At 37.0% G+C, this 19132-nt stretch overlaps 1 protein-coding gene across 1 annotated transcript; it reads right to left on the bottom strand.

The window, feature by feature from the left end:
* Positions 1 to 3202: 3202 nt before the first annotated feature.
* FAM98A (family with sequence similarity 98 member A) lies at positions 3203 to 18902 on the bottom strand. The gene is made up of 8 exons (XM_020903503.2): positions 18733 to 18902; positions 15306 to 15454; positions 13063 to 13197; positions 9290 to 9474; positions 8177 to 8257; positions 7519 to 7635; positions 5095 to 5262; positions 3203 to 5004 (listed from the first exon to the last, which is right to left on the bottom strand). The coding sequence occupies exons 1-8, from the start codon at positions 18783 to 18785 to the stop codon at positions 4336 to 4338; spliced, it is 1557 nt and encodes a 518-aa protein (XP_020759162.1). The 5' UTR covers positions 18786 to 18902; the 3' UTR covers positions 3203 to 4335.
* Between the last annotated feature and the right edge of the window lie 230 nt (positions 18903 to 19132).

A 19132-nucleotide genomic window follows, 5' to 3' on the forward strand; every position in this document is an offset into this window, starting at 1 on the left:
GTTTTTATTGTCTTATGATACGATTATCTATTTCTGGCTCTGCCTCTGGACATTTTCCAAGGCAGGGACTTTCTGACCTTTGTGCTTGGTGCCTAAATAGGGCACCACTCAAGTGTTTACTGAAGTGCAGGCCTCTCTTATTGAGGAAAGTATAGTAACTGAACAGGTGCTGGTCATTTTCATAGACTTTTCCCCTAAGCTTTTTCCTCAAATTCCTAAGAAATATGTGAAATTTCTTTTCTTCTCCATTTCCACCCTAGGCTTCTTCATTTACATTTAGTGGGCAGTGAATGATTTACTATGAAGTTCTCACACCAACTGTTAAGGTTCATGCAAAGTCTTTAGCAACACAATTTTGCAGGTGATTCAAAACACCCAAGGTGAAGGAGAGTTTCAACACTGACATACATACCTGCTTAAACACTGATCTGAACCCTTGGAACACATTAACCTATACAAATGTGGATGTGTAGCACTGAGCAACACACAGCATTTTCTAGTGACTACCATAATGTTAGTGGAAAATGAGAGAAACAAGAAAAGTAGGGGGAAATGAACTTTATATAATATTAGATATCCTGTGAAGAACGTATTTTTTAATTTAGGTAAACTGAATAGTCCTATTTAAAAAAAAAAAAATTGAATCAAATGCCATCCAGGTTACCTAAAGGGGGAGATGGTTAAGTAGTATACACACATTAAAAATCTATTTTCAAAATAGTGTAACACAGGCAAATCAAGTGTCCAAAATGGTAGGATGGGCACCACAAAAAAAAATCTCAGTGTAAGAATGTAAATGACCTGGGCAGTGGAAAAACATCTAAGTATGCAGGTTTGAACAGCACAGGTCCACTTAAATGTGGATTTTTTTCAATACAGTACTGTACAATCTGCAGCTGAAGGCACAGTGCAGAGGGTCAGCAACCCTAACTCCCGCATTGTTCAAAGGTCAGCTGTACATTGAAACAAATTTAAATGCTTTCCTTCAGCATGAATTTATTTAACTCTATTCCAGTTGGATGTGTTGAGAAATAAGAAATTTCCACCTCTACCCTCCTTGAGTTCTTGCGGACTAATATTAAAACTGACCTAAGACAGATTAGTAGGAGAAAAAGAAACAAATTTTAATTTCTGCAAGCTGAGGTCTCAGAGAAATGGAACCCAGCCAAAGAAGGCAGCTTTTATGTTTTAGATAAAAGAAAAAAAAATTTTTTTTGGTGAGGAATTAACAGGGCAAAGAAATTCAGGTTTTGGGCACTTAATTAGTGGAAACTCTTAACAGTTTGGGCTTGGGGTAGTAAATTAAAGAAGTAACAAGGTTGTTGATATGGGCTTCTCAACCTGAATTCCCTATCTTCCGCAATTAGGGTCCTTCTATCTTTAGGTGCATGGAGTATATGTTTCACACAAGAGACTTCTTGCTTGCTTTCTGTGAGACAGACGAGGGTCAGAGTGTCCCTCTTTTGTTGGCAGTTTCTTAATTTTAAAATAATCAATATGCCACTGTGGTATGTTTTGGGGGTAGCCAACAGACACTAGCTCTGTTTGGGCCTAGAGCAAGAAACAGAAATGGTAGTGGCATATCTCTGGCAATTTTCACAGAAAATGTTGACATCCTGTTCTAGCTCCTGGTAGAGATGGAAACAAAACACCAACAAAAGTGTCCTGTCTGTCTCAGTCTATTAAGAAACAGTATTTTGAGACTTCCCTGGCAGTTTGAGGTCCAGCAGTTAAGGCTCAGTGCTCTCACTGCAGGGGGTGGGTTACAGCCTTGGCTGGGGAACTAAGGTCCCACATGCTATGCAGTGTGGCAAAAAAAAAAAAAAAAATATATATATATATATATAAGATTTCACATGTCAGAAATTCCCTCCTAAAAATTGTTTCTCCAAGAAATTCCTACATTCCCTACACCAGTTAGTCATTTCTACAAGTAAAGGTTAAGAACGTGTGTAAAATCAACACTCTAAATTAACCTAAGAACTTTAATATAACAAAACTAACTAGTGGTTTGAAATATCCTCTTTCTAGAGCACTAAAATATATGTCAAAGAGAAGACACTAAAAGACAATTCTTTTATGGGTTTATAATGTGAAAATAAAGTTCTGATATGAAGCAGAAAGTAGAGTGCATTGTCAAGAAATATATCATTTGTTTTCTTATATGCTCACATATGAAAAGTAATCACATAAAAATGACGTATGAAATGTAAGCTATTAACCATAAAAATAAATCAAAATTCTATTTGTCGAAAGAAGGAAACATGTTCATTAAGTACATTGTGGAGTCTGATACTAGAAAACAGATTAAAGCAAACACTAAGGTATATGTTAATACATTCTAAGATACCATTTTAAGATATAAAACCTTGACAATTTTATTTCTAATAGGAAACTCCTATACACACTGAACATATTTAACAGCATTAAGCAGAGACAAACACTTAAAACTTTCAAAATAGAACTTAAAATCTTTAATGATAAATAAAAGTATGTTAAATTATCTTCAAATCTGAACACTTTATAATGGTAAATTCCAGTTGAAAAATCTAATAAACAGGTAAAAATAACAAAATGATCAAGGCTTTTTAAAATGGTTTTAGCAATCAAAAGAATGTACTTATCTCAACAGCAAATAGAATATTTTGAATGGTAAGTTATGAGTTGATTCTTTACTTTAAAAACCCGTTTACTAGGAAAAGGAAATACTATTTCTTCTTATAAACATATATTTATATTTTGAATTTCACTTCATTCAAAATGTCTCTCATTCTAAGAAGAATGGAGAAACAAACAAAAAAAACCCCTAAAAGATCAGGGCCATTAAAGGATCTTTGCTTGAAACACCACGTAGCAACAGCTACACCTAGTGGTCAGGGATGAGTAGTGAAGTTATCCAGCTATAAAACGACAGTAAAAGGTAAATTCGGAAATAGCTCTTTTTCAACTTACTTAGGGTAAGGTTTTATCTTTTACCACAAACTATGTTTCAGTGAAACACTTGAGAATCTTTGGGGAACAAAGGCCTTAGTTCATAAGCTTGAAGCAAGCGTCCAGAATCAGTTCAGTTGCTCAGTCCTGTCCGACTCTTTGCGACCCCATGGACTGCAGCACACCATGCTTCCCTGTCCATCACTAACTTCTGGAGCTTGCTCAAATTCATCAGTTTAAAAAAAGCGGCTAAAATAAAACTCAAACCAAAGAGAGAACATACAGATACTTTATTGCTCACCTTTCACACAAAGCACACCTCCAGCCATTTTCTTTCACAGCTTGACAGTATTTACGTGTACAAAAACCCAGCAAGAAGCGTCATGTAGATTTCAGCAACGGCGAGTGTCAAACATCAACTCAGCCAGGCTTTTGTTTTCTGCAGCAATAATAAAGGGCCTCCTGCTCTAAGCAAAAGTCTGTCCTCTTACTTGGTAGTGCATTTCTTTCATTACAAAAAGTCTCCTGCCCAAAGCAAACTAACTTGTATCTGCTGAGCCAGTGGTTTTAACTCGTGCATAAAACAAATTTCAGTTTGCTGTTTCTTCTAGCAGATTTCAAGTAAAAATAAAGTTGAAAGAGGAACTTGTTTTGAATGGATGCAGGTCAGTTTGAATTGCTAAACTTAACTAAATGACTACATGTACTATAGGTTCACAACTTAGTCTGCTTTTATAATCTTTATGGATTTTGGCCGTGTTCAAGGTTTTCAGAGTTGAGCATATGGTACAGTATTCTGTCAAAAGGATAAGGCTACTGAATGTGCTATCTGCAGAAGAGCTCATTTAATAGGAACTGACCTTAAAGTTCTATCATGAAGCAAATGTTGCATAACCTCTCTGAATAAAAAGCCAATCAGGGCAGAACTGTGCTTGGAAAATAGGCATCAGAATACTTTAAGGAAAACACATATAAATGGATTGTTAATATGAGGAAGGTTTCCTAGTTGTAAATCTAAAAAAATCTAGAAGAATTCTCATTTTTCAAAACTGCATATTGAAAACATGAAAACTACTTATTCAAGTAATTTCTTCAGAAAAATACGCATGTTCTGACTGTGGAATTAGTCTAAACTGGTCAGTTAAAGGCAGTTTTAATTACCTTTTAAGAAATTCTTCATACAAAGGAGAGATATTGTATGTGTTTCTCAAATAAACAGCATTATGTAAGTCCATTAAAAAAAAAAGAACAGTATTGTATGAAGACCTACAAATGCTTATGCCAAGCAGGAATCTGCCTGTCACCGGTGGTCTCACATTAATTCAAAATCAACGCTGGATTCAGGATTCTGAAACTAAGTTTCTATTACTTGAGCTCTAGCAAAATGTAAGGTTCTATGTAGCCTCAACTAGTATAATGTCTTCCCTGTCCAAATCCAGAATGATTATACTGGTAACCTCCGTGCTGGAAGTGCTGTTCAAATTGCCCCCCTTGATGATAATTCTGACTCCCTCTTCCTCCCCAACCTCCTCCTTGGCCAGCGCGTCCACCTCGGCCTCCGCGACCCCCTCTCCCTCCACGACCACTGCCTCGATCACTGTGATGCCCACCATCTTGGTATCTATTGTCCTGCTGATATCCACCACCCTGGTATCCACTTCCTGTGTATGTGGATGTTTGGAAGCCACCATAGCCACCGCCCTGATAGCCACCACTGTGGCCACCATGATAGCCACCGGCCTGGAAACCCGAATCTCGATAACCGCCATCTTGGTAGCCACCCCCTCCTCCACTGCCTCCATCTGTCCAGCCTCCTTGATGCTTATTTCCTCTTCCTCCCCCTCGGCCACCATGGTCGTAGCCGCCACCACGTCCACCTCTCCCTCCTCCTTGCTGTTCATGACCTCCTCGTCCTCCATATGAGGAATGTTCATAACCACCTCGCCCGCCTCCTCGTCCTCCTGCTGGTTGCTGGGGGCCATCTTGCCTTTTCTGCCAGGGTGGCATCTCTGGGGGTGGAGGTTCGATTTCATTGGGCCTACCTCCTCTGTCGGGAACTCTGCCCATCAACACCTATGGGATAAGAAAGGTATTTTAAATTTTAAGTTATTTTAAAAACATAAATAAATGTGTTTGAAAGAAAATTAAAGGTAATCTTATCACCTTATTGATGGCACAGGCAGTCTTTTCTCTTATAGAGCCACTGCTCGTCCTTAAGATCTTTGACAAGTCTTGTCTTGCAGCCAAAAGGTGGGCAACAGAAATAGTACTTTTAGGAGATAAGACTGAGCGTTTCGGCTGGTAAACCTTCGCCAATTTTTCTGTTTGACTCTGAAAGAAAGTGTTCAAAGACAAATGTCAGTTTTCAAGATTACACAGAAACATTGATGCTAAACAAGTTAAAGATTTTCAAAATGTTTGATGATAGTATTTACTAGGCTCCAAATGAGAGAAAAAGTTACATACTCACCACTGCTCCTATCTAGTGAAGAGCTATCTTAGAGTATAGCTGTCAGACCTGCTGATACAACAAGGAATGATAAAGGGGATAGAAGGGGGTATGGAGATAAAGGGGCTTGCCTTTAAGACTGTGGAACAAAAAGGTTTCCCATGCCATTGGTCTCAAATGCGTTCATTTTATCTATATCTTACATTTAAATAGATAAAATGAAGGCATTTCTATTATAAATAAGAGAGTCTACTTTATAACCACTTAGTAGAAGTACATTTAATGTATTTGTAACATAAGATCACAAAAGATGAGTGAACAAAGGATATAAATAGAAAGTTTACACAAGAGAAAATAAAGTTACAATAAATATAAAACATGTTTTCCAGATAGGATCAATAAATGCAAATTAAAGTACCTAAATGTGGGGAAGCAACAACAAATTCTTACCTATTAAATTTGGAAGCAACAGCTACAGCTACAATACACAGGAAAATAGCACAAGAACAAAACGTAATTGCTCAGTCTGTTAGTTATGTACAGGTACTCAAATATTGATGGTAAAAGTTTAAATTATATTATGTGAAAAGTGTAAAAAGAGATGCTTACCATGATTATATATGTAAGGAAGATAATGTTAAAAATGAAAACAGCTATTGTGGTTAAGACAGTGGGATGACAAATGACTTTTTATTTTTAAAAATTTTCTTTAATAATTAAAAGGCTAAAGAGATTAGCTTGTCTTGAGAAACATTTCCTGAATGTCTTATATTTCATTTCCTTGTAGTCACTATTGTACCTACAGTAGGTGCTCAATCAATCTTTAGGTGAATAGAAACAAACAAGTTTGAGAAAACAGTTTCATATATGCTTCAAATAAAACTGCTTTCATAATGCAATTTCAAAGTGACATGTAAATACATAAATTTCATTACATGAAACAAAAGTTCAAAGAGTAAAGAGACGCTCAGACATACTGCATCAGAACCCCAGGAGTAGAGCCCATTAACGGCAGTGTTAAGACCAGAATTCCAGTGTTAATACCTTGGGTCAATGCACATCCATCAATCATTACATGCTTTTCTAGTCCAAAGTTGCAGGGTTTTGTTTTTGAAGTACAGTATTATGCCAAGAGTGAAATGATTGCTATCATCAAAGATATTTTAACTAAGGACTGGTATTTCCTCAACAAGAGGCCCCAAAGAGAATAATTTATTCCCTGTGTTACTACTGACTCACTATGAAATCTCAGGCAAAACCTTCCATTCACTTGGGTCTCCATTTGTTTTTAGTTGCAAAATGAGGGGAGTTAAGACTGATCTCTAAGACCCCTTTCCAATACTAATAATTCAGTAAATATCTACTCCATCAATTTAGCAGCTAAATAGGACTATACTATGGTTTAAAGATTTTAGGTGAAACTAACATTTATTGTATTAGGAAGATAATGGGAGAACTAAATAAAAACATTTTCTCAGTCAATTAAAGTTCAGAAAAAAATCTACTTTTTAAAAACGAATGCACCATTAAATGGACTTTTAACATTTTGGATCGATCTCCACATAAATTCAAAAATTCGTTCTATTTCAGGGTTCTAAGTAGGTCAAATTAACCAACTGTGCCAATTAATTACCACTTACTGATAAAATAGCAGATATTTAATAAATACCTGTTGGAATGACCAAGAGCTTTACCTGGATTATCTTATTTAAGCTGAAATAAAACAAAGTCTTACTGGATTCTCCAATTCTCTATAAATGGGTCACAATATTTGGTCCTCCAAAATCAGTATTTTTAATTTATTTATTTAATTAGCAAGTTAAACTGTTAGCTTAAAGTAAACAAGTAATTTAAAATTTCATTATTTTTAGTAAATTTTTAGGTACTCTACTTTTCTCTTACAAATGGATACTTCCAGTAGGGTTTACAACATATAGCTTTGCTGAAAAATATTAAAAAATTGAAAAAAAGTGTTTTCATTATTGTTGAATGGCTACTCAGTAATTCACTAAAGAAAAACCCCTATGTGTATCTCCTATGTATTTCTCTTATAGTCTGCACTACATCTAAGCTGTGTTAAGTATGTTTAAAGATCACGTCCAGAAATACTCTCCTCTTTTCAGTGATTTAATGTGTACCTTAGCTCTGTCAGACCAGCCAAAAGACTGGACAGTGACATCCAAACGTTTTATTAGCAGCTTTCTCCGAACTTCATATTCATTGGCCACAGCTTGGTTAATTGCTTCTATCTTTTCCTGAAACAAAATTAAAAAGACCAGTTAGAATTTAAATCTGCTTGACCCCCTATTCCAAAAGGGGAGAAACTTGTTTCATTTACAACTGAATGCCCAGCACTCAGCACAAAATGATTTAGGTTATATAATAAACAGAATAATAAGTTATAATAAACTAATGAAATGACAGGCATAATAATGTCATCTCAAAATAGAATAAAGAATATGTAAGTACAAAATTCTCATTTAGTTTTCCTATAACTCACTGTGTGGAGCTCAGCCCAGTGAAGCTTTTGGCTTGAAGCCAACCCATTTGGCAATTAGAAACATGCATCATACTGAACTTCAATTTAATCAGCTGTGTGAAATTTTTTACAAATTATGAAAGAAGTACTCCTAGCGTTACATAAATAAAATTATTTTGGATAAATCTTAAGACTTACAAAAATGATTCTAAGGATGTCCACCATATTAGAGAATATTACTTCAAAGCACAAACATAAATATCCTGAGATAGGTAGATGGCTCCTTACAAAGTTTACTCAGGATGCTCACTACTCACCCAGTGGGCCGGTCCCATTGGCTTCTTCAATAAAGGCTTTCCCACATGATTAGGTGGAACTTTTGCTAATGTTTCCTTTAACTGACACAAAAACATAAATGAATGAATAAACAAATCTAAAAGTAAAACACATCCTCCTCATCTTCCCAACTCCCATCATATCCTGCCATCAAAAGAAGATTCCTGACAGAGGCAAAGGTGGAGGATGTTTTGAAATGTACAAGACCCACATGATAAAGACACTCACTTGACCCACTCCTCAGGTGTCTATGGAAGCATGAGTCCTTCACTGCACCTAGAACAGTGCCTGACAACAGTGGGCATTCAATATGTATTTGCTGAATGAATGAATGAACACACAGAAAAATATGGACTATGGATACACTGCTGCTCCCCGGTAGAGTTCAGCCAAATTTGTGCATCATGGCATCCATCTACCCCACAAGGCAAATGTACCAATTCTTAGAGTCCAGCAGATAATGCATATAGAGAATAACTCTGCTATAATAAGTATCATTCTCTTCTGTTCATTAATTTTTTAATTAAAATTGCTTGTTCCTAATCAATTATATAAAGACTCTTTAACTGTTGATAATATGTGGTATAAGAACAATTCTAACTTATTTTCATGTACTAGATTATATTAGCAGTTAACATAACTAGTTTTTCAAATGAAACATGTAAGACTTGAAGTGACTGGATTAAAATCACAAAACATTTACATCCTTTTCTGTCCAGTCAATGGGGAAAATGGTGGTAACATTTAATGATAAAGACCTCAAAATTATTAATTGCATCAAAGTTCAATGATAAAATAACTTTTAAATGGACTTAAGTCCTAATTCTCTTTACATTACTTCTAGTTTATTTCAGTTTATAAATCAAGGTGCAAAGTTTCCTTTTTGAAAAAGAAACATGCTAGTATGTTAAAAAAATAGTAAAATACCAATTTTTCTTGAAGGAATCTAGGATTTAAGACGCAAAACTCATTTAGTAACAATCACTTAAAAATATGTACATTAGGTTCCCATTAAGAGAAATTAACTTGCTTCATTTCAAACAACTGTAGGACTATGCCTTTAATACACTACAATCTGGTACTAAAGGTCTTACTTTTTTTTCAATCCCGCTGAAGAATTGGAACATAGTTATATTGGCTGGAGGTTTGGACATTCCTAGAGCAATACATATGCCTTTCAACTCTTGAAAGACCTCACTACCGCCTCCTTCTTGAGCTTTTTTTGGAAGAGTATTCACACAGAGCATTCTGGCAGCTTCTAGTTCTGAGATGAGGTATGCTGAAGTAAACAAAATAAGATTTCAAAATGAGATACAGCTACAATTAATAGTCATAAGTCTGGAGTAACAACTCTATAGATCTAATGATACGTAATAAAGCTGCAAGAATGGATAAAAACAAGAAAGGAAAACCATTTTTTACCTGCAAATTATGTAACACATAATCTGGTTCTGTAATTCAGTATTTAACCAATATATGTTTAAAGCCTGATTTAAAAGCAAGCAATTCTTTTTTGAAACCAAAAGATCAAGGTAGATCACATCTTAAAATCTGATTCTTGCATTTCACTATCAAGGAACCTCCAGAACATGGGTTGGCATCTGTTAACAAACTGGCAAAAGGTGGCAGGTGGCTAGTTTTCAGCAACAGTTAAAAAGGTTATATATATATATATATATATATATATCTGTATCTATACTTTACTTCTCACAACTGATACACACCAGTGATATAACTATCCTGCCCTCTTACCTTCCAACACTCAAGTAGTCTGTTTAAGACTGGAGTGAAAGAGTATTTTTAAGTGGTCAAAGCTTCACTTACAAGAGAAGGGGGAAGGTACTAAATTTACAAACATCCCTTTTTCATGCATGGTCTCCAGTAGCCTAATGTCACCTTCTGGCAGGTCACACAATACCCTCTTTAATCTGTATTCTTCTTAATATTCCCTTTCCTCCTACATTCCTCATTCTCACCCCCTCCCCTGGAGGGGGGGAAAAAAAAGACCCCAAAACTTTCTAATCATTTCTGGGCGGAGTCCTTTCATATCAGTATCATTCCCTTGTTTGTTGACTTCAGCCAGGTATAATGAGAGCTGCAATCTGCTTCAGATAATTCAGTTGAAGGTAAAAATATTCAGTCTTATTCCTTTTACCTTCCAAGGGACATTTATATTTTTAGATGTTTAATAATCATTTGGATCTTAGGATTTCAGGTTATGTGACAAAGTGAGAACCTTCTGACAACATTAGGCAGAGAGCTGGAAAAAGACATTTTCTGGGCTCGTAAGCCCTACAGTAAGTATAAAAGAACAATCAGCGTGAATATCTCATCTCCTATACCCAAGGTGTAATGTGAGAAGTACAGGGGTCATAATTTTAGCAGACCATTTCTGAAGAGCTGCCAAACCCTATTCTAGAATAAACAGCTGAGATTCTGGAAAGGTCATTCTAAATGGGTTTGATAAAATCTTAACATGTTCTATATAGCAAACTGCATGAATTAAAAGATCAAAATAGTAAAACCCCACTGCCATGAAAATAACCAACTGTTTTTGCAAATAAGGTTTTCTTGGAACATGGCCACACTCTAAAATTCATTTACATGTCATCTATGGCCACTAACATGCTACAACAGTGGAGTTAAGTAGTTGCCAGAGACCTTATGGCCCACAAAGCAGAAAATATTTACTATCTGGGCCTTTAAGAAAAAGTTTGCCAACCCTTGCTCTAGAAAATCATATATATGATTTAATAAATTGGTCTCTAAATTTGGGACAACATAGCTCAGGCATTCACAAAATTAGTTTACCAACACAATTACCATCAAAAAGCATTAATTGTAACTGGTGTGTTCAAAATATCAGAAAAGGCACGGAAGATATAAAACACAACAAAAAAAGATTATCTCTACCGACAATCTAATTAGAAATAAAGAATATATGCATACAAAGATATTAGACTTATTATACCTAAGGGAAATATTAATATACTGACAACCACAAAGGCCAATTAAGAGCCACAACAGTTCTTAACCTGACACATGAGAGTTTTTCAGCCAGTACAGACTATTAGAGAATACACTATTCTGTTTTACTAACAATTCTAACGGGGTTGGTTATTTTCCCCCCTCAGGAATTAAAAGATTCAATTCAATAAGGTAGGGTGCTGCAAGAAGCAAGTAAAATTATAGCACTGAGATGTGACAACTGATACTTGGAAAGATGAAAAATATTTATACAGAGTGAAAAGAGAATGAGTACATGTACATAAATGCGTACTAGCATGAGAGAGGATACAAACTGGGGAATATTCAGAAAGAGGAAAGAGCAGAAGCAAAGATAAAGAGAAGGAAGGGAGCAGTGTGTATGTATGTATGAAGAATTCCAAAAGCAGAGTAAGCTTTAGTCGATTTAGTCATTTAGTTGAGGAGCAAACAGTTGTATATTCTTGAAAAGCTTTGGAGGTAACAGCACATTAAAATATAATGATGACCCTGAGTCCAAAATAATAATGTTCAGAACAGCCTGCTTAACAAACAGGAAAGAGTTAAAGGCATTTTTATAAAATATTTATATTCTAAGTGTTTTTTTATAAGCACCAGGAACAGAAACACCAAACTGTTTTTGAGCTCTCTGGAAGAATTAGCTAATTCAGGGTCTTTACTGAGCCTTCCACACAGCTGTTGTCTTCCTATGTAAGATAACATATTCTAAGTGCCAAATATCAGGTATTGGTAACGATAAGCAGTGCTACAAAGGAAGATTCAGTGAGTATACTGTAGCTGAGCCAGTTACTGGATTACACAATTTGAAGGATAATGAATGCATGTATAAGAACCACATGCCAGCAATTATCAGTATCTAAAGCAGTATCTAGCAATATGCACCCACCCTCCACCCTATACCCACCGAGTAACAATCATTTGACAAAGGTGAGGTTAAAGTGATTTTAGAATACCTTAGTTCCTAAATATAACAGCTATGAACACATGCTTTTTTAAAAACTAAACATTCAAAATTGGAGTTGCATCATTTTCCAGAAGCCATAGTTAAGTTGTAAAGACAAACATTTGAAAGATGCTCTGACCTGTGTTTGTCATAATAAGAACTATATAATATTCACTTAACGAAAGCTTAATCTAAATGTGTCTCAGAATGCTACAAAAATTCTTTAAGTTTAAGACAACTGGTGAGAGTTATTGGAGAGTTATCGGAGAGTTTACATAAGGCAATAAAATTTGTGAGTCTACTTACTGTTTCTCAGGGTAAAAAGAAAAATAGTAGTTAGTATATTAAAAAAATAACATAGAAGGAAATAACTTTTCATAAAAATTTACTTCCCAAATGATGAGTAAGTACAGGAACAATCCAAATAGTATTCTAGAAATGCTTACATTGTCATTTGACATCTTTACAAACAAATTTGAAATCCACAAATAATTACCCAGAAACAAAGAAATAACAACACAAAATACTTTAAATGATTACATTTTCCATTTACTGTGCCTAGAATGGTTACTGTCCACAAATTAAAAAAAAAAAAAACACTTCATTATCCCCATAGTATTTTCCTAGCTGATTTTAGTGTGCTTCTGGTCTAGAACACTGATGTTTGGATGATAACACACTTGGATAACCTCTAGCAGGACTTTTAGTCACGTCAGGTGAAGCACAGCAGGCTGAGCACCACACCGAATTTAAAGCATACAAGAGCAGCAATTACAAAACGACACTGCTACCAGTGCCTGAATCCACCATTAGCTTCTTAGTTAGAAACTTTAAACAAGGTTTTCTTAAACTTGTTTTATTAGTCATGGAAAATATAAACAGAAAATAATAGCTACATTGTAGTAGCCATGAACTTACTGAGCAAAAGGAGGCAGTTCTTCTGAATGAGAAGGCGCTTGGTCACATCCCCAGATGTCAGTGAAAGATATGGACAGTTCATCTCCCCTAGTAGCCCACTCACCTCAAGCTGGAATTCTTCAGCTTCACTTGGGCCTTTTAAGAATTAAAATAATCTTATTTAACAAAAATTACTGTTTTCCCCATTGGCATAGTAATTATCTATAAATTGAAAATTTTAATAGTATTTTCCTAACACAAGTACCTTTCTCTTCTAATCCATCCTTTCTCACACTACTGCCTATTTGCTTTCTTTAACAGTTTTCATTAGGTTATTACCTTTAATGGATTCCTAAGTTCCACCTCATCCAATCTAATTTTTTCTGTTTGCCTTTGAAGATTCTTCACAGCCTCTTTGCTTGCCCTTTCCGGTATACTGGTAGGAGTAGTTCCTATTACCTGTATATAGTAGTTACCTACAACCTCCAGAAATCTTCCCTCTAGTGGTGCCAGGCTGGTCTCCTCACCATCCTGGAAATGGGCAGTCTCATTTCTACCTCCGTGTCCTAACTTCAGTGACTCCCTGTGACTGATATGCCCTTTACCCCCTCCTCCTCTATTAAATCCCACATATTCATCAAAGTCCAATGGTCTTGCTCCTTGATGAAACCTTCCCGAAAGCCTGCTACACTCACCGAGTTTCCTTCCCTGTGAACCACAAAGTGAACCATTTAACTACTGTTCTAATCTCTATTTGTTTCAGTTGTGTCTAAAATTCCCATTTGAAGACGGTGAACATGATTTGCATTTCTGTCTTCTCATAACATGTCGGATACAGCGTTCACTGGGTGAACCAAGAGAAAGCAATGCTCTTCTTCCTTACTCTATCCAGTATCGCAAAGGGGAAAATTTAACTAATACACTGACAAGAGTCTCTTGATTTGACTCCATTTTCTCACCTATAAAATGGGAAGAATGCATTATCAGTGTTTTGCAAGCTGTGTTCTGTGAACTTGAGAGTTTCAAAGGACTCTGTTAGAGGAAGCTGGAGCAGAGACAGCTGTGCTCAAAGCACTCCCTCTCAACCTCAACTAGAACCCCACGCTTTTACCTGTTTTGCATTGACTTCTATATGTTTTCATCTGAACAACAGGGCTCCCGGTTATAAACAGTTACCGTCTAGTACTAACTGTTTTCAAAGGCACCCGCAGTCTCTGAAATGTCAGGGAAACAGGCAATGTAAAGAACACTGGCTCCCAAACCTGACTGCTGGGGACTGAAGCCTGCCTGTATCACTTACTGGTTGTGTGACCTCAGGCAAGGGACTTAACCTTTGTGCTACCTTGTTTGATAAAAGTAGGAATAAAAGCAGCCTGGTAGGGTTGCCCTGGGGTTTAAATGAGCTAACACTTGTAAAGTGCTTAGAATATGGCTAGTGCTCAGTAAGTGTAAGCTGTTGTGACTACTTTTACACTATACTCTCCTTAATAATTACAGCTGGATGCAACTAACTATACACATTAAATATACTAAATACATAAGAGTAAGTTCTTCAAAATTGGATTCCATAGCGGGGGATTATGTGTATAGTTTTCCACAAGGGTGGATTAGCAAGTGAGCATTTTTGTTTCCTATTATGGGTTTACCTATGATAGGAGGGAACCAGGTTGTGGAGTGTCAGGTTCCAAAGCTTTTGATTCTTTCACAGCATCAAAACTAGCGCTAAAGCAGTAACAAAATTGGCAAATACCAAACAGCTCTCCACACCATAAATCTGATGATGATGGATCTGGTTGTGATGAACCTAGTGATACATTTCTATGATACAGAAAGTTCCTTAATAAAGTGTTTTTTCTCCCCATGTATAACAGAATTATAATGTATTTACATGTTATATATACTTCTGGAATTTGGTAATCCTCAGAGAAAAACACCCCAATTTCTAGTTTTGGCCACCAATTAAAGATCTTACAATTTTTACAAAGAATAAAAAGTTCATATATACTCTGTCTCCATTTTTTTGATCTCAGTAAAAGGGTCTTTTCAATTTCCACAAACAGCTGTATGACTATATTCTGGTTTTTCAACTTCAGAATTTACCTTACCTATAAAAACAATGGAGGGGAAAAAAAGCATTCTGTTTCCTTATGAATTTTTTTTTACATTTATAAAGAATTTGAAATTTCAGTTGTAATACTGATAATGTTCACTCAAAATACAAACTTCATTTTTATATTTGCACCTAAAACTGAATGTTTACTTACTGTTAGTTGCTTGCACATTTTCCTCTAGTTTACAGAGCACTCTTAATTCAGACACCAACCAAGCACAGAGTTTGGTAAACTCAGGGGAACTGGCTCCAGCAGTGACGGCCTGAGACAGAGCGCCATCTTCTAACAATGGACCCTTGTAACTGGTGAGTAAGAAATTACACTTCAGAACAACATAAAATCACATCTAATATGTTACAAATACAATATATTCACATTTTATTTGTTTAATCAAGCAATGATTTAATAAAGCTACAATGGCCAATCTCTAAACTTGCATATATAAATATACCATTAAAAAAGCAAGCTAATCCCTTCAAAATAGGTGAATACTGAATAGACTCAGGTACTAGTAAATTATGTCAACCTCCGTACATTTATGGAGAGCTCACTGTACAAAGGTTTGCTTTCTCACTTTAATTAAATCAGCATTAAAACCAGATTATAAGTGATAAATTATACTATAGTTTGGGCTTCCCTGGTGCTCAGTGGTAAAGAATCCACCTGCAATGCAGAAGACATGGATTTGATCCCTGGGTCAGGAAGATCTCCTGGAGAAGGGCAGGGAAAGTAGGAGTAGTCCAGTATTCTTGCCTGGAGAATCCCACGGACAGAGGGGCCTGGTGGGCTAAAGTCCATAGGGACACAAAGAATCTGACATGACTGAAGTGACTGAACATGCACACATGCATGCCATAGTTTACTATTTGAGAAATAAAACTTAGATGTCTTTTCTAGAAGATATTCCAGAAATTAGAGGTTTTAATAATTTTCTTTAAAAGCAAAAACTTGCCAATTATTATTTCCTTCTCCTATATTTAATGATAGTTAAAATTAGTAAGACATACTAGTACCAGAGAAACGTCAAGATTAACTTAATAATTGCTGGCAAATTGATGTTTGAGTGAACTGGTGCAAATGAATCCCAACCCTTTGTAAGGGATTCAAATGTAATTTTAAAAAATTATTAAATGTTTAGATATTCATAAAAGAGAATAGTAACAATGAACCTCAATCTAGAAAATAGCTAGAATTAAGTATTTTGTCATTCTCAAAGTCATTTAAAAATATACATTCTTCAGAAGGTTATTTTATATTTTAAATGTAATATTGATAAATACTTATTAAATATGCTCAAGGTAGTTTGATATTTAGAGGTACAGAAATGCCATTCAGTTCTTTTTAAAATGTAACTATATGCTTACATATTTAATGGGACAGAAGAAACCTCACACACAAAAATGAGGTTATATATAGTATGACATCTACATTTAAAATCAATTATTAGACAGTGAAATAAAAAAAAAACAGGCCTAGAAACTTCTCCTCCTGTTACACATTTAAACTTATTAATTTTTTCCTGCAAGTAATTACTGAATTCCTACTGTGTACCAGGCTAAAAATAAATGATTGTCATTTATTTCTAATTGTTGCTGTTTTTCACTTGCTCAGTCTTGTCCGACTTTTTGTGACCCATGGACTACAGTACACCAAGCTTCCCTGTCCTTCACTATCTCCCAGTGTTTGCTCAAACTCATGTCCATGGAGTAGGTGATGTCATCCAACCATCTCATCCTCCATCACCTACCTCTCCTGCCCTCAGTCTTTCACAGCAAATCCTTGAAAAGTACATGTCATTTAATTAAGGCTAAATTTTAATGGCTGGATGCCACCAAACTAGGCAGTTATACGTTAAAATTTATAGTCAAGTTTTCAGAGTATCCCACGGTTTACACTACAACCCATCTCCATGATTTATTTAACTAGAGTTATTGTAGTGACAATGACTTTTATAGTACCCAAGAGAAGAAAAACATAGTTAACAGAGAATAAAAGAACAATAATGAGAAGAAGTGGCATCAATCACTTAATTGTTAAGGGACCTCTATCCATGTAGAGTGACTATATTTAAATAAGGTTTACCTCCATCCTCTCTCTACTTCTCCTTCATCACTAATCTTAAGTGTTCTTCCAGGAAGCTTAAGACTTGTTTCCTTTTCCAGTTTTCCTTCCCCACTTCCTCTCCTTTTCCTGGTTCTCCTCAGTTCTCTTCACAGTATGTTTTCACAGTGTAAACTTCAATTCTACCTCACTCTCTACCCTTAAAAGCTCAGACCAACACCGTTAACAGAACAAGTGTTCCTCAAAAATGTTTACTGAATGGTTTCATGTCTGAAATCTAGCAGTTTAAAGTTTGAGAGACCCACCAAAAAGACACCATTTCACTGAGTGTGACTTTTAAATAGGCCCTCATCAAAGAAATAAGCCACCTAAAGCCTGGAATATTCATGAAAATTCAGAGCAAGTTCCAGAGAAAAGTACAATGACAATTCACATCGACAAAAAAAGATGATAAGCACTACCATTTCCTTTCCTAAAAATCCGTGCCAGGACAAGTTACTTAAACAGGCAGATGTTGGGAAACCTCATGGTATCCGTCCCCAAATAAGAAAGGTTTTCCACAGCAAGGTAAAACCTAGGGGAAGGTTTTGGTAACGGACTGTTACTTTATAAATATAGTTACCTAAATCTATTTTTCTTTTCTTTCTTTTTTTGGGGATACCATATCTATAAGCAAATATTTAATCATACAGTTTGTTTCTGGAACCACATTTAGCCCAAGAAATTCTAAGTTCTCAAGTTTTAACTGAGCACCCTGAACTGGGTGACCCAGTGAGATAAGAAGCCCTATTTCCAGCTTCTAGATACTAATGAATTATGGTTGGGTAACTGTCATGGGGAGAGAAAAAATGCACAACAAATACACAGAGACTTGGTGGGTGAAGATGGCCCTAAGGCAAAGGGCTAATGGTGCTCAATGAAGGAGTGTCAGAATCAAGGGAAACTCCCCATGATTCCCACGAAGGTGGCGACAGGTTAGGTGCACAAGTGAGCTGGCAGGAGGAACGGATGCAGCGCACAGACTTGTGGCTGAGGGAAGCCTGGGTGCATGCAGACATGACTGGGCAAAGGAGATTTTTTTTGAGAGAACTGGGGTGGTGTAGGAGCAGGGGCTCAAGACAGGAGCAGGAAGTTTGGAGGACAAGTAGGAAAACAGAAAATCAACTTTGGCACCCTCCAGAGTGAGGGGGTAGGGCAGGAGGACAGGGGGCAAGGAAAGGAGCTCAGGGAGGGTGGTGGCGAGAGCCAGACCCAGACAATGACACGCATGACTGACAAACGCTGCGGGTAAGTCGGCTGCAGGGCGCACAGGGCAAGCCTAGGGGCGTCGCAGCCGGAGGACCCCAACCCGACAGGGCAGGCAGTGGACGTAGAATTGGGGTCCCGGAGCTACAGGGAGGCGACAGCCAGGAGCCACGGGTTGCGGCGCGGAGAGGCAGGTGTCTCTGACTGAGGCGGAGGAGTTCCCGAGGGGTCTGCAGTGTGGGGGTTTGGGAGACCGGTGCCCTGGCAGTCTTACCCGAGATCTTCCAACGACTCCAAGATGTCAGTCTCCATGAGGTCACACTCCATGCTACTGTGGTATTCAAATTTCCGAGTCGTCAGGCTCCCCTCTTCGCCGGCAACGCGTACACTCGCGCATGCGCTGCCTCTCCGGAACCTCCAAGTCAACAGCTGGCGCCTCAGCCCCTGCACTGCGCATGTCTGGAGCGTGCGCAAGAAACTTGGTTCCGCCTATCGCCCTGCCCCGGCCGGCTAAAGGATGGCCAGGTGACAGCTTTTGCACATGCGTGTTCCTGAATAGTGAAGCCGGCGGCCCCAAGAAGGGCAGGAAGTCTGGCTGCGTGGCAGCTGGGCGTGGGGACTTAGGCGAGGCGGGGAGTGCGCTAACTTTTTCTAATTGGTGTACGCATGTGCGA

Source organism: Odocoileus virginianus, chromosome 2, assembly GCF_023699985.2.
Source record: "Odocoileus virginianus isolate 20LAN1187 ecotype Illinois chromosome 2, Ovbor_1.2, whole genome shotgun sequence".
NCBI classification, from domain to species: Eukaryota; Metazoa; Chordata; class Mammalia; order Artiodactyla; family Cervidae; genus Odocoileus; species Odocoileus virginianus.